Here is a 23007-nt window from a genome sequence, read left to right on the forward strand (position 1 = left end):
AACAAGTATGGAAAAGTAAATACTGCTCATTTGGGTGAAAATTCTCCTCCCAGGACTAAAAAAAAAAAAAAAAATGTTAAAGTGAGACTGGGAAAAGCCACAGGGAAAAAGAAATTTCTATGGTGAAGAAGTTGAGGATATTAAGCCTGTAACTGAGTAAAATTCCAGATTGCACAATCACTGGACTAATTATTTTTGATGATTTTATTTATTCATTTGTGAGAGAGAGTGAGCACTAGCAGGAGAGAAGCAGGCAGAGGGAGAAGCAGGTTCCCAGCCAAGTAAGGAGTCCAATGTGGTACTCGATCCCATAACCTGAGCCAAAGGCAGACTCTTAACTGACTTAGCCACCCTGGCATCCCAAATTAATTTTTTAAAAAATATATTATTGTTATAAATCATAAAAATATACCTTTGTTGCATACGTAGGTTTTTCTATTGCTTCATCACCAATGAAGAAGTCTAGGTCATCAACTCCTTTCATCACCCTCCTTTGAGCTTGATCACCCACTTTTGCAGACTCCTTAATAGCAATACCTTAATAACAAAAGTTATTTATACATGTCAAAGTTTATTTTCAAATGAGACAGAATTTTAACTCTGGTTCTTTCAACATAAAGTATTATTAAACAAAACATGATCTAACATACTTAATCTGTTAAAGTTAAAGCACAGAGATCGTTTAAGAAATTGACAACAAAATTCATTTAACACAATGAAATCTCAACTTCCAGCCAAGGCTTCAAGTGTAAAAAGCCCCCAAAAAAGTACTGTTGTGGGAATGTTTCAGTTGCATTTTTTAAAAACTCTGTAAGCTCTATTTCGATTTAAATAAAATTATAATCCTACAAAGTCAATCAATATATATACTTGATGGCCAATCACAAAGAAAAAACTAAAAAACACTAAATGAAAATAGGAAAACTGAAGGGGAATTTTAAAAAAAAAGCTGTCTTCCTATTTGCACTATTACAGACTTGCAATTTAAAAATAACACTGGCATTGGGTTCTGTTAAACTCTAATCACATATACAAAGGGAAATTTCAAGTCATTTAGGTAAAAATCAAAATAATCCCCTCAAATTATTTCAGAAATCCAGCATACTGTTTTTGACCTAAAGTTGTGACATATTTTAAATTAAGTTATAAATTTCTGAATCTGTCAAGCAGTCATTCATTCAAAATAGTTACCTGCATGCACTTAAATACTACACTTTTATTTAATAACAATTATTATCCCTAATAAGATGGATAGAAAATACTGAATGAATGACATTCTAAATCCAGTTTACTCCTTCAAAATTTTAGAAAGCTTCTCTAGTATTTATAATGTACACAGACATCAAGACAGCTCATTCTAAGTTCCCTGAAAAACTAAGATATATGCAAATAACCTTGAACCATATAAACAAGCTTTCCAGATCAAATATCCATGCTCATCAGTAGCAATCAACTGTATCTAAACTGGCTATAAACACTGGACTTGCACCATTAAAATCGGTGGGAAAAAAAACCCCAAATCAAAAACCTTCTTTCAATAGGAAAATGGATTTTTAACATGCTGCAACTTCTCATAAGACAGACAATGAAAACTAAAATTGCATATTTTGGCAGAGATGAAAACAAAGACTGCATACAATGGTGATAAGATCCTAAGGTTCAAAAGATCAATATATGGGTCTCCAATAAAGACAACACAACCACTTAAGAACATAAAATATCAGTAATCTCATGAAATAAATGTATAACCACAATATAAACCTTATGAAAGATTATAAGTTCTAAAATAACAAATTTGGCATTTTATGGGTTGAATTATCTTCCCAAAAGTTATGCTCAAGTCCAAACCCCCAGTACCTCAAACTGTGACCTTATTTGGAAATAGAGACGTGTGAGTTAAAATGAGATTATTAGGGTGGGCCCTAATCCCTTATGACTGCTGTCCTTATAGAAAAGGGAATTTGGACTCAGTCACACAGAGAAGACAGACAATGTGAAGACAAAAAGAAGACAGCCATGTGACTAGAGTAGTACAAACACGAGCAAGGTAATACCAAGCACTGTCAGCAAACATGGGAAGCTAAAAGAGGCAAGGAGGGTTTCTCCCCTAGAGCTGTCAGCAAGATTAAGGCCCTGCTGACAACACCCTGATTTTGGACTTCTAGCCTCCAGACTGTAAGTTCCGAATGTTTTAAGCCACCCAGTTTTTGGTACTTTGTTATGGTGGCCTTAATATATGTATGTATGTATGTGTGTGTAAAACATATATATAACATACATAATATGTGTGTATATTACATATGCTTATGTATATTATTTATATGTGTGTTATATGTGTGCGTCTATATATATAGGTATGTATATATATGTGTATATATAAGCTTCCCTTTTAAATACAAATTTGATAATGCATTTCTCATATTTCATGTTTAATTATGTCCTTGCTACATTAATCACAAAACTACTGACCTATTCATATCCAATGAGTGCCCATTTGAAACTAAAGATTGGCAGTTTTTGATAAGCCCAATAATTCCTACCTTGCTCTCAACTTCACTGATTGAAACCTAAGTTTCTTTCACTACTATCCTACATGTTTATTTTTCTATTTCCTTATTTTCAGAAATTAAGAAGAATACACAAAAATATTTATTCACATAAACTCCTGTGTAAAACTGTTCTTTGGTGTGTGGACGTGATTACCGTTTGCCAGACCTGGGCTTACTGACATCCCTGATGACATTCCTGAGTCCGTGTTTTAAAAGAAGGATGACATCTCATTTTTAGAGATGAAAAGCCTCTGGAGCCATTGCTTGGTGACATTCTAGAAGCCAGCATCACCAAGCAATGGCTCCAGAGGTTTTTTCATCTGTACATTCAAGTCTTCATATAGCAGTAGAACAAGTAGATCAGAGGTATTCCTATATAATGTACAAAAGGTGAACTATCTGAAAGTCAAAAGTACAAAAGTATGTCTATCAAGAACCAGATACATAATCTATACTAACAAATAAGAACACTAACAAACCAAATGTGAGAGTATTTCTTAAAACCACTAACTACTAAAAGTTGATGGCCAGCCCAGTGTGAAGTTAATAGGACAGAACAAAAACAATGGAAAATCAATCAACATCTCTAAAAATGAGATGTCATCCTTCTTGTAAAACACGCAGGGATGTCATCAGGGATGTCATCAGGGTTGTCATCAGGGATGTCAATAAGCCCAAGCCTGGTAAACGGTAATCACGTCCACACACCAAAGAACAGTCTTCACATATATGTGATGGAGGATGCACTACTTAATATTTAAATCCACGCATTGTTAACAGTAATATCCTCAAAGCAAAAAATATTTAATTAGCAGCTCATTTATTTTTGTCTTTTTAAAAGGAGAGATTTGGTAGATTTGGTAAACAAAGAACTAAACAGCTAAAATGAATGGTGAGAGGTTTGGAAACGAGGTCACATTCAGCAAACCATGTTTTTTTTTTTTTGTTTTGATTTTTTGTTTTTTCTTTTTCATAATTTTATTTTTTTATAAACATATAGTATATTATTAGCTCCAGGGGTACAGGTCTGTGATGGTTTACACACTTCACGCAAACCATTATGTTTTTAGAGAGCTAAATCTTATACAGTATCAGAAACAATTATCTTTTACTTTAACTACTACAGAAAAAGATCTTTAAATCAGCTTATTTGTGACTTAAAAAAATACTTACAGGAAGGGATGATAAACTGTGGTTCTGTATTTCCAGCATATCCTAGCTTTGTATACCTGCAAAACAAAAAGGGAAATTATAAGGATTTCACTAATATCTTAGCGATTACAAATTTATTTCTTAGATTTTCATTTGTTATTAAGTGTAATTCCACTGTGGGTAAATATACAAAATTCTATAGCTTCAATGTATTTAAGCATCCCTACTTTCCAAAGCTGTACCAAATTTATACCCACAGCTTTTAACAAATTCTACTTCTAGAAACAGATCCTACAGGGATATTCATACATATGTGAAATAATATGCAATAAGACCATTTGCTATAATCTTGCTAATAACAGCAAAAGACAGCAAATAACTTAAACAAGATGTGAGAAACTAGTTAAATATGCTAAATTTATACTGTTACTTTATGCAGCTATTAAAAAAGATTGAGGAAGCTTTTTATGGACTAATATGGAACAATCTCCAAAATGTATTGTTAATTGAACAAAGCAAGGGACTGAACAATGTTTTAAGTATGCTATAGTTGTACAAAAGTAAGGGAGAGGAGTAAGAGCATATAAAATAATTTGATTGTACGGGCACAGAATATCTCTGGAAAAATATAAAGCAATCACTAATTTCACTTGTCTCTAGGGAAGGACCTGAGTAGGTGACAGGCAGGAGTGATGAGATTTTTTTTATTAAATATTTTTCATACTATTTGAATGCATTACTATTCAAAATAACTGTAAATTTTAAATGTTTTGCCACAGTGGATTCAGCCTATAATCTTACAACAGGAAAATAATAACAATGATGATTAAGAACTATAAAAGCTGAGCTTTGATAAGCTGCATGTTGTGGGCTACATAGGAGATAGCTGGACTTCTGTGGCCATGCATGAAAACCTATTAATGAATACTAGACTTTAAAGAGAAGGGACAGCATTTTACATTATTCCATATTCAGATTCACTGCTAAAGAACAGACAGGTAAATTGCTGTGAAATTCTTGAATTCTAATAATATCTGCATAATTTTTCCCCCTAATATAAGAAGGAAAAAAAAAAAGTCTCTTTGGGGGATATTTTAGTCCCAAAACTTAAGTTCAAGAACTAATTGTGTTGAGTATGCTAAATCACTAAAATAAAAGTAGACGACATAAACTGGTCCAAATGGGATAATGGTCTGACTAAACCTCTTCCAAGATTCCCCACTGTTCACGTTTGAAAAATCAATAAGCAAAACTTCTTTGCAAGGCATACAGAAGAGCTCCCTTAATATCTGGTTCTTTATCACCTTTTCCAGCAGCCCTGACACACTACACCAGTCTCCCTAGCCATAAAATGGCTAACAGTCTCTGGACAAACCAACTCATTTGCATGGCACAAAGCCATTACCAACACTGTTCCAACTACAAGAGATGCTCCCCTTTCGATGCTGAATGCAGCTAAACTCTTACCCATCCTACAAAATTCAAGTATCACTGCCTCTATATGAAAACTTCCCAAATCTTCCAACAGTACACTTTGCCCCTACAGTAGACAAATGGAAATGACTTATGTCTTATTTACAATAAAGACTTACAAAACAGGATAGTCTATAACAGTCTGAGCCACAACACCCTAAAAGTCTACTCTCTTAACACCTAATTATTCCTTCATCTAGTCTCTCCACCTTTTTTTTTGCCATTAATCACCAAGCAGTTCAAGTCATTATACATAATACCCTTATAGAATACCTTACTTCCAATTTTATGACCCCTACAAAGAATAATCTCCCTAAAAATCACTGCCTAACTCAAAATCCTCAAATGAAGCTGTACTGCCCACAAAACTTGTTCCCATTTCTTTTTTTTTTTTTTTTAAAGATTTTATTTATTTATTTGGCAGACAGAGATCACAAGCAGGCAGAAGACAGGCAGAGAGAGGAAGGGAAGCAAGCTCCCTGCTGAGCAGAGAAGCCCAATGCGGGGCTTGATCCTAGGACCCTGGGATCATGACCTGAGCAGAAGGCAGAGGCTTTAACCCACTGAACCACCCAGGTGCCCCCACAATTAAGCTTTTTAAGTGTCTCCCATCATTTGCTTCCATGAATTCAGCTCAAAATACACTTCACTTATTACTCATTTTCCCCTACATGACTTGCAATTTCCCCATCACATGTGATCCGTGCTTACATTGCACCCTCTCAAAATGCTCCCACCACTTAGGACTCCTCCATGAAGTCCTTTCTGATCATTTTAACTATCAGTAATTCAATAAACTCTATTTCAACAACCACTCACTATACAGGCCTATATTGTTATTTTCATGTGTGTAAATACCATCTCCTAAATATGGCAGTAAGATATTTGAAGTAAAAACCATATTATAGTAGAAATTCCCTTAAGAAAACCTCCATTTATCAAGTTCACCAGATTAATCAATATTCCATCCCTGGTCAAAATCAAATCCCCTAGGCTGAGCATATTCAGCAATAAATTACTTTCAGAACAAACACTATAAGAAGAGTCTAATGAAGGTAATATAGAACAGTCAATACATAACCAAAATAAGTGTGCTCTTCCCCAAAAGACAAAATTAGCTACCTATAACATATCAACCATATGGATATACCACAACATTTAATCATTTCTACTACATTTATAATACCATAGCCAAATAACTTCATGACACTGGATTTAGCAATGATTTCTTGAATCTGATACTAAAAGCAATCAATAACAAAAAAATAAACTAGACATCATCAAAATTTGTAACTTTTCTGCACCACAGGACACCATCAACAGAGTGCAAAGACACACATGGAATGTAAAAAAAACAAAAACAAAAATACCCCACCTACACCTACAAATCATATACACGCAGTTCCCAACTTAGAATGATTCACCTCAAAATTTTTTGACTATACAATGGTGCAAAAGTGATATGCACTCAGAAACTGTACTTTGATTTTTTAATTTTGATCTTTTCCTGGGCTAGCAATATGCGGTATGATATATCTGGTGATGCTGGGCAACATCGGTAAGCCTCAGCTCCCAGTCAGCCACATGATCATAATAAACAATGGATACACTTACAATCACTCTGTACCCATACAACTATTCTGTTTTTTACTTGAGGAAAGTAGTCAACAAATTACATATTACCTTATTATAAAACAGACTTTCTGTTAGATTATTTTACCTAAATGCAGACTAATTTAAGCTTTTGAACATATTTAAAGTAGGCTAGGCTTAGTTATAATGTTTGCTACTTTAGATATACTAAATACATTTCAACGTAGGGTATTTCCAACTTACAATAGGTTTATCCAGATGTGAGCTCATTTTTAAGTGAAGGAAGATCTTTATTTGATAAAGAGTTAATATCCAGAATACACAACGTACTCCTATAACTCAACCACAAAATAAACAATACAATTAAAAAATGAGCAAAGCACTTGAATAGACATTTCTCCAAAAAAGAGATATACAAAAAGCCAATACACACAGGAAAGATGCTCAACATCATTAATAACTAAGGAAATATAAATCAAAACCAAATTAAATGCCAGTTCATACCCATTAGATTGGCTATTACAGAAAGGGAGGAATGGAGGGAGGGAGTGAGGGAGGAAAGAGAAAAGAAAAGAACAAATGTTGGTGAGACTGTAGAGATACTGGAACCATTGCACATTCCTGATAGTAAAGTAAATGGTACAGCTGCTGTAGAAAACAATGTGACAATTCTTCACATAATTACTATGGGATCCACCGATGCCATTTCTGGGTATATAACCAAAAGAAAAAGCAAGGGCATGAAGACCAATATCAATAGCAATATGATGTATATAAGCCAAAAGGTGGAAGCAACTTAAATGTCCACTGTCAGGTGAAAGGATAAACAAAATGTAGTAAATACATCATACAGTAGAATATTAGCCTTAAAAAGGAAGGAAATCCTGGCACATGCTACAACATGGGTGAACCTTCAGAACATCATGCTAAGTGAAATAAGCCAATCACAAAAGGTCAAATATATTATGATTCTACTTATATGAAGTACCAAGAGTAGTCAATTTATAGACAGAGAGTAGGACATACAAGTCAGTTTGGAAGTTCCGGTTTGAGAAGATGAAAAAGTTCCTAAGATGGGGGAGACAGTTGCACAACAATGTGAATATACTCAATGCAACTAAACTGCACACTTAACAATGTTCTGATGTGTATATTTTACCATAATTAAAAAGAAAAAACCTAAACTTTGTAGCTACGTGAAAAATAATTAAATTGGGTACATGCCATACCATACATGCTTAAGTAATATAAATCTAAATGCATCAAAGATTAAAGGGAAGAAAAATTAAACCATAAGTCCTAAGATATAGGATAAAATGTAGACTTTCTAACTAAAATTTAAAATCCAGACACTAAAAAAGATATTTCAACTACATAAGAATTAAATACGTCTTCACAAAACATACCAAAAGTAGCCAAAAGAAAAATAACCAACAGAGAAAAACTGTACTCAAAGACAAAGAATTAATCTCCTTAACATATATAAAGGAAATCCAGAAGGTGATGATAAGGGAGAAAGGGAAATAAAGAGGAAAGGAGAGAAGAAAGAAAGAAGGAAAGGCAAAAGACAGTAGCCATTTGAGGAAAAAGAAATAGAAATAGTTATAAATGAAAAGGAGCTCAACTCTTTGGGCTTAAAACAATGCAGATTGAAAGTACACTGACTGAGATAATGTTCATACATTCATAGATGGAATGCAAGATAATAGTTATTTTGGAAAACATTTGAACATTCACTTACCATATGACCCAGCAATTCTACTTCTAGTACATACCCCCCCAAAATAAAAATGCATGTCCACACAAAGATGTGAACACGCTTGTTCAAAACAGTATTATTCATATGGCCCAAAACTGTAAGCAAAACATATGTTCATCAACGAGAAAATAGATAAACGAGAGTAGTATCTTCATATAAACCAAAATTACTCTACACATGAAGAATTTAAAAATGTAACCCATTCTCCAAGGAAAAGTATTCAACATAAGACAAAATGACCCAAATGTTGGAATTATCAGATAAAGACTGGAAAGAAGTTATGACAATGAAATAAAGAAAAGTGCACTTTTTTTTAGGGAAGTGCACTTATAATGATTAATAACATTGTAAACATCACCAGAAACTCTAAAACTACATAAAGAACAAATGGAATTCTAGAACTGAACAATGTAATACCAGATATACAAAAATCACCGAATGAGCTAAACAGAACACAGGTTAAAGAGGGTAAAAGAGGAAATAATCAGTGAACCTTAAAGCAGATCAGTAGAAATTATCATCTGAAAAAGAGAGATTAGAAAGAAATTGAAAGAAGAAACATGAAGAAAAAAAGAACAGAGCCCCTGAAACTTGGGAGACAGTATGAGAAAGGTGATATACTGAAGTCCCGGACAAAGAAGACACAGGGTAGTAAACACTTTCTGAAGGAATAAATGACAGAAAACTTTACCAATTTAGTGAAAGACATCAATTTATAACCTAGAAGGCTCAAACAACAACAACAGAGCAGAATAAATACAAAGAAACCATACTTAGGCACATCACAGACAAACTAAAAATTAAAGATAAAGAAAAAATACTGAAAGCAGCCAGAGGAAAAGGTCCATGAACAGGAAACAAAAATTCAAATTACTACCTCCTTCTGAGAAACTATGAAGCCCAGAAGACAGTGGAAAAACATTTTTGAAGTCTGAAGAACACAGGGAAACAGACAACCCAAATATCTATAGAAACCAAAATATCCTTCCAAAATGAAAGTGAAATAAAGACATTTTCAAACAAAAGAAACTCATTGCCCTGAAACCTGGACGAAAAAAGTTTTTCCACACTGAGGGAAAATGATACCATGGGACAGTGAGGCATTAATAAAGAACATCAGAAACAGTGAATACGTAAAGGTAAAAGATTTTTTTTACATTTAGTTTTTTGAACATACATATAACTAAAGCAAACACTATATTATCTTATAGAGAATTATACTGTATGTAGAAGTAATATCTATGACAAACAGCATAAAAGGACAGTGGGAAGCTCTGGCATGGGAAGCAGCAGACAGGGGAGTTAACAGACTTCCTGAGATGTGGGGTCTCTACTCTTTGCATGAAGTTTTAAATTAACTCTAAGGAAACAGTGAGTACTAACTTTTCTTAAAGATGTATATTGTAGTCCCTACAGCAATCACTAAAAAATGCCAAGAGGTATAGTTAAAAGGCCACAGGTAAATTAAAATGGCATTCCAAAAAATATTCAATAATTCAAAAAATAAATACACAAAACAGCACACCTAAGTCCAACCACAACCATTATTACATTAAAAGAGACAAGAGATTTTTTTGTTTTAAAAATAATAAAGTAAGTAAGCCCCAACTATGCTGTCTCCATACAAAGATGGAGAATGAAAATGGATAGAAAGCAAAAAGCAAGCCTTAGAAAGCTGGAGTGGCTATATGGATATCAAATAAAACTGCTCTTTAAGAAAAAGAGTAAATACCAGAGATAGAGTAACTTTATAATAATAAAAGGATAAATTCATCAAGTCTTAAAGGTCTATGTGCCTATTAACATAAGTTTCAACATACTTCAAATGTTATCATAATTGAATGCTGAGATAATTCAACTCTTACAGTAGGAACTTTTGTCACCTATCTCTTAGTTAATGGATAAAATGATACACACACACACCCCAAATCAGTACAAGCATAGAGGATCAACATTAATAACGATTTTGATCTAACTAATCTTTACAGAATATACTCAAGAAATACAAATTATGAATTCTTACTAAGTACACATGGTACATTCATTTGGACCATGGATGAGTAAACTATGGCCCAAAAATAAAATTCTACCTGTGCTCCGTTGTATCACTAGTGAATTTAAAATAGTTTTTACTTTTTTTTTTTTTTTTTTTTTTTTTTTTTTTTTTGGGAGAAGGAAGAGAAGCGAAGAGAAAAGGTAGGAGAGGAAAGCAGCAGCATAAACCATGCCTGGTCCACTAGCTTAAGACAAAGATGGTATGTGGCCCACAAAGCCTAAAATATTTACTATTTGGTCTTTTACAGAGAAGTCTGCCAATCTCTGACCTCGACCATATGCTAAGCCATAAAACAAATCTCAATAAATGTAAAAGATTAAAATCATAAATACATTGTTCTCTGACCAAAAAGGAATTAAGTCAGAAACCAAGAGCAATAAGGTACCTAAATAAGCCGCATACATTTGGAAATTAAACACTTCTGACTATAATCCATGATTCAAGAAAAAAAAATCACAAGGGAAATTATTTTAAGTTGATTAGCAATGAAAATAAAAATTTTAACATCAAAATGTGTGGGATGCAGCTAAAACAGTGCTTAAAAGGAAAATTCCAATTTTCAATGCTTAAACTGGAAAAAAATGAAAGGTCTAAAATCAGAGACCTAAAATTCCACCTTAAAGTTAGAGAAAAGAAAGAAAGTAAACCCGAAAAAAAATAGAAATAAACAATAAATAAGATGGGAAAATCAAGTTCATAGGAAAGAAATAGAGAAAATTAACAAAAAGATGGTACCAGGAAAAAGGATGATCAAGAAAAAATAGTATGGAAATTGCCAGCAAAAAGAGTGGAAAGCTGGTTAACACTACAAATAATAGATATGAAAATGGTTAAAAAAAATTATAAACCATCATGCCATCATATTAAACTCAAGATGTAATGGACAAAATTGCTTCAAAGATACAATTTACTGAAATCAACACAAGATGAAACAAAAAAATCTATCTGAATAAGCCCATAGTTATTAAAGAAATTATCACTAACCTTTCCAAAAAGCAAACTGCAGGCCCAGGTTTCACTGGTAAATTCTATCACTCATTTAAGGAAGAAATAACAATCATTTTATATAAATTCTTTCAGGAAAAGGAAAAAACTCATCCCAAACCCTTTCATGAGGACAGCGTAATTCTAATATCAAAATCAGAGACAGACATTTCAAATAGAGAAAATGGCAGGACAATATCCATCATGAATACAGCCGCAAAAATCCTCAACAAAACAAATACAACAATATGCCAAAAAGATACACATATACTGTAACTATGGAAGACTTAACCCAAGAATCCAAACTTGGTTTAATAGACAAAAAATCAAGCCTCTGCTTTTTTAGAACATCTCAATTAATTTCACTAGTTTGAAAACCACTCCTCAACATGCTATGGTCTGATGCCTACTTACCTCCGCAGATTCCTCTAAATACCCACTTCACTTTCATAACCCTCAACCCCTGCAAAACACAGAGTTATATCTGAAACGCATAGTTACACTCTTATAAAAAGTCTTGATAACTGATTAGGAATAGCACACATAAATCCTAGCACTTACATGACATAAATGCTCATTCTTCTTTCCATCATTGTTTTTGTTTTATTTCACCCCAATGCTTCATTTCCTCACAGGCCCTTTTCAAATCTCTCATTTTCATCATCCCTTTTGGAGACATTCAATTTTCATAGCATGATTCCTAAGCAAAATTAGTAGAGTCCTAATGCCTTCCAACTTGCCATTTTTAAATAAATGGTGTGTACTTATGTGTGTTCGTGTGTGTACTTGTATTATTGCTTATTACCTTGCACTTGTTACCCTGCACTACCTTAAGAATACTTTCAAACCTAGTCCTTTTTTAATGTCAATTCTAAACAGGAAAATTACACTTTGTGAATACCCTGAAATCTCAAAGATACTTTCAAAAGTGGTATCTTTTTTTTATGTCAACTGTAAACAGAGATTTACATTTACATACAAAGTAGAAATAAAATTACACATCAAAAATTCTATTACAGAATGCTAGAATATGCATACATTAATTCTTCAGGAACTCTACAAAAGAAACAGTAAATTATAATTGTCTCCGGGCAGCACGATGGAGAGAAGGGAGAATATTGTTTTCTAAATTTACACTGTTCTGTCTTAAATGATCTAACAATACACATTACTTTTTTTTTTTTTTAAGTAAAAGCACTCTGAACTGACTACATTTGCCCATCATTAAAATTTTAATAATACCGAAAAAATGTTAAGTTTCCCAACCATGCCTATATCCCCTAGCCACCCAGGTGCCATCCCAAGAGTAAATCTCTTACATATCCCAAGGATCATTCATACATGAACTTGCGTATGTATTACTTTGATTTAAAACATGCTCTTGGGCAAACTATGAGTACACTTTCTTTACACTCTCCCGTATTTAAAAAGAAAGTGTAATTTCCCAAATGGTTTTTAAAGAGACCATAAAATGAAAAAGGCAAAGCTATCCTACCTAAGGTTTATGAAGTGCATAAGCACAATACAATATTTTGGAAAACTAAACCAACCTTTGTGACCCAAGGCAGCAAGCTAAATTTACAAAAACTCCCTTAAGTATACAGCAATGAAAAAAATCTCCGATGTTGATCTGGGCCAGCAAGAAGGGAAAAGGAATTGGAAATGGCTTAGAGAAAAAAACAGAATTCAAAAAACACTTTTGAAGTTATCAAAGACTTGGTGACTAGAAGAATGGTAGTGGAAATATAATGAAATTATAAAAGAGAGATGACCTGCACTGGGAGTAATGAATGGCAAAACACAAACAAGTTTTATGTAAGAAATGCTTGGTCTATCATGCTCCTAACTGCCTCTGGGGTAGGTAAAAGTAGATCTGAGAATGAGAATAGTTATCAATAACTCACTCTCGCTCTTAAAAATAATGAAACAAATATGATAAAATGCTAGCAGGCAATAATTCCAATAGAGGAGTATCTGTCCTATTATTCATTGTACTTCTCTAAAAGAAAATAATTCATTTAAGGAAAGAATATTTTCAAGTAGTAAAATGCATTATGCTTGTTAAAAACATTAGCATCCCTTATGTTGGATATTAGTTTTGATTCTACAAATTCAAATCTTCCTTATTAAAAGCATGTAGTTGACAAAGAGTACTTTTATTTAATACAATGGTTCATATTTCTTTCTGCTTTGAAAACTATCTCAAAGCAAAAAGCTATCTGAAGATTCTAATATGTTATTAATACTGAACCACTAAATGGGAACAAAATCTTAAAAATAAAAAAGTTTGAAATTAACTAGAATAAAAAATCATTACAGAAAAGAACAAACATGTATTGACACTATCACAGTAAATCCAGTTAATAACCTACAGCCTATGTAAGGGAGAAACAGCACTAGAATTTTAACCTTCCATGTTTCCACAGTCTTAAACCATATAACAAAATGAATATAAGACTCTCAAACTTTAGGACAGAAAGAACCTTAATGATCTAGTGCAACCCAGTTTTCCAAAACTTCTGAGTATGAACCACCACTAATTTAAAGCTGAAAGAATTCTATCGCAATATGACCAGCTTCTACCTTTACCTTGTCATAAAAACAAAGTATGTATTATGTATAAATATCAAATTTTAAATGAAAATGGAGGTCCACTGCTTAAGTTCTGTAATACCTCAATTCTCAGCTATAGTTTTCTTTGTACTTCTAGTGTTGGGAATTTTTAGAACGACAATACAGTGGCTAATTCACAGGGAATATTGGCTATAAAGATAATTAGCAATTATTTGAAAAGAATTTCCAATGCCCTCCAATGTTTTTCTCACTATATTAAAGTAAATGTTTAACGTGACACACACAAAAAAACTGATAGAACTCCAGGTATAAGAAAGGAGTGGACTCCTCTGTGTAAAAAGAAATTATATTCTCCCATTCCTTTTAGGTCTAAAACATAAAATCTAACTCCTTTTCACTAGTGAGGAAGAAAGAATATGGATCTTAGAATCAAAAAGTCATGAGTGAAATGTCTGTTCCACCATTTACTAACTCTAATTCATAAGGAATAAAACTGAATTCACTGTCATGATGATTAAAAAAGGTAACAGTAGATGGCACTAAATATTCAGTAAACTCAACCCACCCCCAGATCATTTTCCTTTACCCAAGAGACTTCTTTTATTTCTCTACCCATCCCTATAATTTTTCTTTCAAAGACAGCAATGTTTTCCCAACCTCTTTGCAGGTACACCAGTCCAACTATCCACCACTTAAAGAGGTATTATTCCACTTACATGAAACGACCACAACAGGCAAATCCATAAAGACAGGAAATAAATTAGTAACTCCCAAGGGTTGAAGGCAGGGAGAACAGAGTTTGACTATTAAATGTGTATGATGTTCTTTTTGGGGTGATGAAATATTCTAAAGTTGACTGTGGAGATGGTTGCACAAACTTGTGAATAACTCAACTATACACTTTAAAAGGGTAAATTTTAGGTATGTTAATCATATCTCAATAAGCTTCTTAGAATAAAGTACAAGATTCAGATTGATACTGCATAAGTTTAACTTTCATCAGTCTTCTGCTTAATGATCAACACAATCTACTGCCAATCAAATCAATTCTAAACCATTGTTTCCCATTTAAATCCTTCCCAAACAAGGCAAGATAAGTAAAATTAACTACCTACTGTCCCACAGCTCCAAACAGGGTCAATTCCAAGCAGGCCAATCTCCTAACTGATCACTCCCTCAAACACTTTGAAATTCCTGCCTGACTTAACTTCATCAATAAAATATTTAATGATCATTATTAAATACTATGCACAAGGCCATAACTTGGAGAGAGTGAACAAAAAAGTTATCCTACCATCATAAAGCTTCCAATTTAGCTTCCGTTAACAAAGCTTTCCCTCCCTTCCATCTATCATAACCTATTATGATTTTCCAAGAATTTGAGCAAGTTCAGCTCCTTCATAAACCATCCTCCCAAATACTACAGCCTTTATTAATCTCCAATTAAATAATTATATACCATCTTCAGTTATTTCACATACATTTGTTTCATCTCTGAAACTAAACATAAGCCTAAAGAATCATGTCATAACTTTCTGTATGTACCAAAATATTCAGCGTAGAACTGAAAATTCCAGTGATGAAATAAGAAGTTGATTACCTGCAATACCTTTTTTTTTTTTAACATATATCAATAGTTCATTACTTTTTATTGCCGAGTATTATTCCATGGTACATACCAGTCTGTTTAATCATTCACAAATTAAAGGACATGTGGGTTGTTTCTAGTTTTTCTAGTTTGGGTTGTGGGTTTTTTGTTTTGTTTTGTTTTGGGTTTTTTTAGTCTTTTAATGGCTTTACTTGGGGATTTTTTTTAAATTAACATATAATGTTATGTTTCAGGGATAAGGTCTGTGATTCATCAGTCTTACACAACACCCAGCAGCACTCACCACAATACATATCCTCCTAATGTCCATCACCCAGCCACCCCATCTCCCCAACCTCCTCCCCTCCAGCAACCCACAGTTTGTTTCCTAAGATTAAGGATCTCTTAGAGTTTGTCTCTCTCTCTAGTTTCCTCATTTCATGTTTTCCTTCTCTTCCCCTATGATCCTCTGCCTTGTTTCTTAAATTCCACATATCAGTGTGGTGTATATACATACAATGGAATATTGCCCAGCCATCAAAAAAAAAAAAAAAAATGAAATCTTGCCATTTGCAACAACGTGGATGGAACTACAGGGTATTATGCTAGGTGAAGTAAGTGAATCAGAGAAAAACAATCATCATACGATCTCACTGATCTGCAATACCTTTTCATAGTAATTTTAATAATAATTGCCGTTGTTACTCTATATCAATTATTTTGCTATGTGCTTTATATTTTCCCTCTTACCAAAACCATGCAAAACGGATCTATTTCCATATTGGGGAAACTGCACCTCACAGAAGAAGAAACCACTGCAAAGAAATATTAAAGCTAGATATGAACTCAAGATATCTATCAAAATCAATGACTTTTATACTGTCTCCTTTAAATATGAGGGGGTTACATCCAAAATAAAACCAGAGAAAGGACTAACAGTATAGTTTGCCGTGCTAACTATGGGGATCTTCCTCACTTATACTTTCTGCATCAGTTTCATCTCTCTCAATATCTATGTTAGAGGATTAGGTATCAAATGAATTAACAAATAACAGTGCCTGGCACACAGTATGCACTGAATAACTGCTGGATATTATTTTTATTTTCATCACCATAAATCACCATAATGAAGTCACCAAATATACTTCCTATTCTCATAAGCTTGGTTTATGATAGATTATGGCTTCATACTACTTATGGCATAAAAACCAAAGCAGTGCAGAATTCAAGGTCTTTCAGATCTCCATAATCCTGGGGGTATAGCTCAGTGGTAGAGCACTTGACTACAGATCTCCATAATCAGTTCTAACATATCTTTTGAATTCAACTCAAGAAGCACTTACTATCATACAACAGCCTCTTTTACTACTCTCCTATACTATATCAAGTATTCCACTACTTTTCTGTACCATATTGTATATCACTATTTCTTTGTACCATACCAAACCTAACATATCCAAATTTCAACCTATACTCTTCCACCTCACTTTGTTTCCTACCACTGTTCTCTCACCTCGTACGCTAGTCTTATTTCCGCCTATCAATACTTGATTCAACCTTAAAGGCCTACTTCAGTTATTATCTCTACCAGGAAATCTTTTTTCATCCTCCCTGGAAAAAGTAAATTTTCCTTCACCTATGATTCCAAGAAGTTTCATTTACACCTGCCAGAGCATTTACCGTACTGGTATTATGTGATGTGAGCTTCCTAGACGGCAGGCACCATTTCCTAATCATCTTTATATTCCCTACAACAGAAGTATGGCAAAAGTATGCATTTGCTCAGATGCTCACTAGAGTTACTGAAAAGCAGTTTTTCCAACTATCAACAAAAAAGATGCAAAAGCTATTTATTTCCTACTTTCTAGGATTTTGTCATATATCAATAAATATATACGGCCCATTATCTCTGAAAAAGAAAAAAATTAGCGCAGCTCAAATTCTCGTAGTTATAATTCAGGTTTACTATTAAAAAAAAAAAGTTTAAAGAAATGGTCTATCATATTACTGAATTTATCAAGTTGGTCCTACTTTCCAAAATATTCCATAATCCCCAAATTCCTTGACTGTTACACCTCTGTTCTAATGAAAAATCCTGTATTAGTCACAACATCATTAATTATTCCTTTAATAAACTGTCCTTGATTCACACATTTAGAACGAACAGAGGGTGAAACACAGGGTTTTTGCACTTTTGGGAAAAAAACGTGTTAATTCAAACTGCTAGTTATTAAAAAGGATTAAGCAGTTATCAAAATGAAGGAATTTAAGGCAACATAAAGACTAATGGACAAAAAACTTCCCCATCCTCATCTTTCTAATGACAGTGGACACGCACTTTTTCTGCCAGCCTCAAATTCCCACTACTATTTTGATCAATCCACCAAGGATTAAGTCTTTGCAGGACATGAAACCTCACATCCCTTTATAGAAGGAGGGACCTGATACTGATACATTCCATTTCTGCCACCTACTACACATAACATGATCGATATCAAATCAATCTGAGCTCAGGTCAGAACTCTGAATCTTGACTGAGTAAGTACAAGATGAAGAGATGTTTTAGAATTTATATCGCTAGTATCTAGTTGCAGCATCCTGCCAACTTCCTGCAACATGACTTCGACTGCAGACTCACGCGGCCTGGTCTCTGTTTTCTCTGCTTTTCTGAGCCTGGTTCTCCAGCCTTCCCATCAATTTTGTGATCTAAACCATATCCTTTCAGTAATTACTTTTTTGGCTTGTATTAGCTAGATATTTTGTTGTTTGCATCCATGATTTCTCACTTATATAATCACATTACATTTTCTTCGTTTCTACTTCTCAGAATCTTCCTATCAATTTAAATCCTGCTTCACTACTAAAAATAAAAAAGTTTTGTTTTACTTTCAAATCCTGACAAGGCTGCTTGAAACAAGCAAAGCAGGTCCCTTCAAAATGTATTTTGGAAGCAATAAAATTCTCAACTAGTCTATTATCTGAATAACAAATTAATCAAGAAAAGAAAAAAGCCAAGCCCAAATAGGTTTCCTTTGCTTTGTTACCACTATCCTTTTGATTAATATGAAGCAAAATTTTAAAATAAATACTTTCAAAAAGGAAACATAAGCTTCTACTACAACTGTGTACTTTTTAGATGAAATGTATCAAAATTCATCCTAAACTCCATAGATTAACAATCTCTTTAATTCTATTTGGGGGGGGCTACTTTCTGGTACCCCATGTGTTTCTCTTAATCTATATATTTACTACTTTCAGATCAAATACCTAATATTAAGTATTCTGAGTCTAATAAAAGAAGTTTCTTTTTTGTAATCCTACAATCTTAAATCCTTATTCTTAAATTTAACTTTCATTTTTGGGTTTGTTTTTTTTTAATGCAGGCATTAATGAGAGAAATAACTTTGTAATGAATCAATTATTCAAACTGTATCTTCAGAAATATGTATACCTTTATTCTGAAGTTATATGTAATTAAACATTTCCTTAAGTGAGCTATCTTGAATTGACCAGTAACCGTCAGCTTTATCATGTTTCATACAATGTCTGTCCTTACAATATTCACACAGTTAATAAACAATTCTATGTCAATTAACTTGCTTGTGTTTTGGGTTAATCAAATCAATGAATTAGTCACTAAGACTTTCCTACATATCTCATATTTGTACTAAAAACTAACAGTTCTAAAAAAATTTTTTTAAGATTTTGTTTATTTATTTGACAGGGAGAGATCACAAGTAGGCAGAGAGACAAGCAGACAGAGGGAGGGAGGGGAGGAAGCAGGCTCCCTGCCAAGCAGAGAGCCCGATGCGGAACTCGTTCCCAGGACCCAGAGATCATGATCTGAGCCGAAGGCAGAGGCTTAACCCACTGAGCCACCCAGGCACCCCTAAAAATATATTTTGTTAAAAAAAAGTATGTTTAAATTTTAATACTCTTCAAAGACTTGGTTAACAATTTAACCACTGATACTGAATATATCCCAACCGAACCCAGTATTAACAGTGGGTTCTGGAACCAGACTGCCTGAAGTCTCAATGCTAGATCTAATACTTAACTGTAGCTACAATTTAATTGAGCAAGTTACTTAATTCTCTATACCTCAGTTTCCTCATCTTTAAAATAGTTATTATATCACCTACACATCATAGAGCTTCTGAAAAGGTTATGCAGAATTATCTCAAAAATGTAATTCCTAAAGGACTTTGAAAGGCTGATCTGTACACATCCCACGTAATGTCTTTAAAATAAGTGATAACCAAAAACTAAATTAAGTACTTCTAAAATTTAAATGCCTGAAACAATAAAAAAGCATATTTCCTTAAAAAAAGGCATTCATTTGGGGCGCCTGGGTGGCTCAGTGGGTTAAAGCCTCTGCCTTCGTCTCGGGTCATGGTCCCAGGGTCCTGGGATTGAGCCCCACATCGGGCTCTCTGCTCAGCAGGGAACTTGCTTCCTCCTCTCTCTCTCTCTCTCTCTCTCTCTGCCTACCTGTGATCTCTATCTGTCAAACAAATAAATAAAAAAATCTTTAAAAAAGAAGGCATTCATTTTATGAATAATTTCTGAATTGTGTTAAAATGTTATGACGGGAAACAAAATTAGTTTTGCATCTGTGCCATCTACTATGCATCTGTATTACAATAAAAACACTTAAAAGATTTCTGAAGAATGTACTGAATCAGGCTTCAACAAAACTACTTTAACCATTAAAAAAAATACACTGTTATTTCAACTGGCAAGAAGAAACTTCAACCACTGTACCTCAAAAACTCTTAAGAAAATTGAACTCAACAACGCTATCAAATGATTACTAGGAGCAATCCTAAAACACATTTCTCAACTCTGGACCTCTGTCTCATTTATAAATAAAGAGCAAGTTAAATTATTTCTCAAAGTCTTTTCGATCTCCATAACTCTATGTAAGTCATTTAGGCACTTCCCTTAATTCACTAAAGTTTCACAAATACACATTAAATGCTATTTTGTAGCCCCGAAATAACTGAAGTTAAAAATGCTTCAAGAAAAACACATCAAACTTATACTAAGCTCTAAGACTTTAAGTAAGCAAAAAATAAGAGTTTTATCACAAACCAATACTAAAAACATAGTAATTTTACATAGTTCCAAAACCAACCCTAAACTGTAAGGTCTTTTGCACCCTAATTCCCCATCTTAAGACTTTCAATTTCCTTGTAGTAATCCCTCATTCACACTAAGTACTGTAACTGAAAAAGTCTTAAAGACACCCTTATCAAGGGAATTGCATTTTCACAATGGGCAAGATGACTTAAAGGAGAGAATATTTAAAGATGTAACATTCAGCATCAGATCAGATAAAATATTTTTGCAAGGATGTGTTAGACGTAGAGAGGAGTTAGAAAGGAAAATATATCAGGCCACACAAATTCAAGGCTGTCCCTTTACTGGTTATAAAGAGTATGTAAGAAAGACCTGAGTTTAAGGCAACAGTTTTGAAAAGTTTTGAAAAAAAATCTTCAAAGAAAATAAAATTACAGGAATGATCCTTTGGAAAAATTAAAATACTATTTGTCTTTTTTGTTCTGGTATTAATCCATTATGGATGTATCTTTCATATATTTATTGTATAATATAAAGGTCCATATAAAGATAATAAAACCACCAGCACACAAAGTAATATCAGTCACTATCATATTTTGGAGAACCAAATTTAAACATTAATCCAATAATACCACCTTATCTTGTGCTGTTACTTAATAATTCATGAATTTATAAGTGCTTGGTAAACTATAAAGCATGTTAATATAGTGTTATTATTACTTAACTGCTTTGCTCTTGCCTCTATGCCAGTGGCTATTACAAATCAGTAATGTCATAAAAGAGCCTGCAAGTTCCAAGAGAATTACAGACAAGCATTCAAATGCCTTTATAATACAGGAATTTTGTTTCAGAAAACATACTGCTTGAAGCTACATTTTAACCATTCCAAACTCCTGCCCCTACTCCAATCATTCAGCTGTTTTGACCTGCTGGAGGTGGGAAAGCACATTGGATAAGGAGGAACACTGTGGAGGGAAATTTACCCCTATGCTGAGCTAAAATCTCCTAAAAAGATTCTGCTTTAAAGATGTAAAGCAAGGGACGCCAGGATGGCTCAGCTGGGTAAGCAGCTGCCTTTGGTTCAGGTCATGATCTCAGCATCAAGTCCTACATCCCACATCCGGCTCCTTGCTCGGCAGGGAGCCTGCTTCTCCCTCTGACTCTGCCTGCCACTCTGTCTGCCTGTGCTTGCTCACACGCTCTCTCTGACAAATAAATAAAATCTTTAAAAAAAAAAAAAAAAGATGTAAAGCAAAAGGATGAAGCAAAAGACCAGCTGTCAGCACAGCTGATCACTCATCATTTCAAGCCATATATGCTCACTCATTCTTCTCACTGTTATGCTCAAGAAGCCAGATTACATATGGAAGATTTTCAAAAGAAGGAGCATTAATATTCAATCTTCTTGCTATTATTTTATTAGCTTCAGCTTATAAATCACAATGATGATTGCCACATCTCTATCTTCATTCCTGAAGTTCCTGTATTTTTAACTTCCTTTAGAATATTTCCAATTATGATCGTCATCCAAATTCAGTAACAAATAACAATTTCACTCAGCTTCTTAAAACTAACTCCCTTAACTGTCCCGCTCAAACTCAAAATCCTGACATCTTCATTGATGACTACAATCCACCACAATCAACTGTCAAGCCCTAGCTATACCTTCATCTCTCCAAACAGCAAAAACATTGTGTGCAAAGAACTGTTAAGCCAAGCACTGCAGAAGAAAAATACCCATAAGACACAGTGTTCCTTTCCTTAAAAAATAACAATTCAATAAAAAAGAGCTAATTGATAACTATAATAATTATGATGTATCAAGTTTTTACTATGTGTCAAGCACTGTGACTAACCATTTTCATGCATTATCTCAAAAAACAAGAAACGGGCGCCTGGGTGGCTCAGTCCTTAAGCATCTGCCTTCTCCTCAGGTCATGCATGATCCCAGGGTCCTGGGATGGAGCCCCCAGAGGGCTCCCAGCTCAGCAAGAAGCCTACTTCTTTCCTCCCTCAGCCTCTCCCTGCTTGTGCTTTCTCTCGGTATTGTCTGTCTCTGTCAAATAAATAAGTAAAATCTTTTTTTTTTTAAAGATTTTATTTATTTATTCGACAGAGAGAGATCACAAGTAGGCAGAGAGGCAGGCAGAGAGAGAGGAAGAAGGAGGCTCCCTGCTGAGCAGAGAGCCCGATGCGG

General features: G+C 33.8%; 1 protein-coding gene across 1 annotated transcript in view; it reads right to left on the reverse strand.

The window, feature by feature from the left end:
* The window catches only part of ACTR3 (actin related protein 3), a 59375-nt gene that overhangs the window by 29317 nt on the left and 7051 nt on the right, over positions 1-23007 (reverse strand). The window contains exons 2-3 of the mRNA XM_004773362.3: positions 3723-3778; positions 413-537 (exon numbers count right to left, since the gene is read on the reverse strand). Of these exons, the coding sequence (XP_004773419.1) occupies positions 413-537; positions 3723-3778 (181 nt within the window). The remainder of the gene's footprint in view (positions 1-412; positions 538-3722; positions 3779-23007) is intronic.

This window comes from Mustela putorius, unplaced genomic scaffold, assembly GCF_011764305.1.
Source record: "Mustela putorius furo isolate JIRA1106 unplaced genomic scaffold, ASM1176430v1.1 tig00003867_pilon_pilon_pilon, whole genome shotgun sequence".
NCBI lineage: Eukaryota > Metazoa > Chordata > Mammalia > Carnivora > Mustelidae > Mustela > Mustela putorius.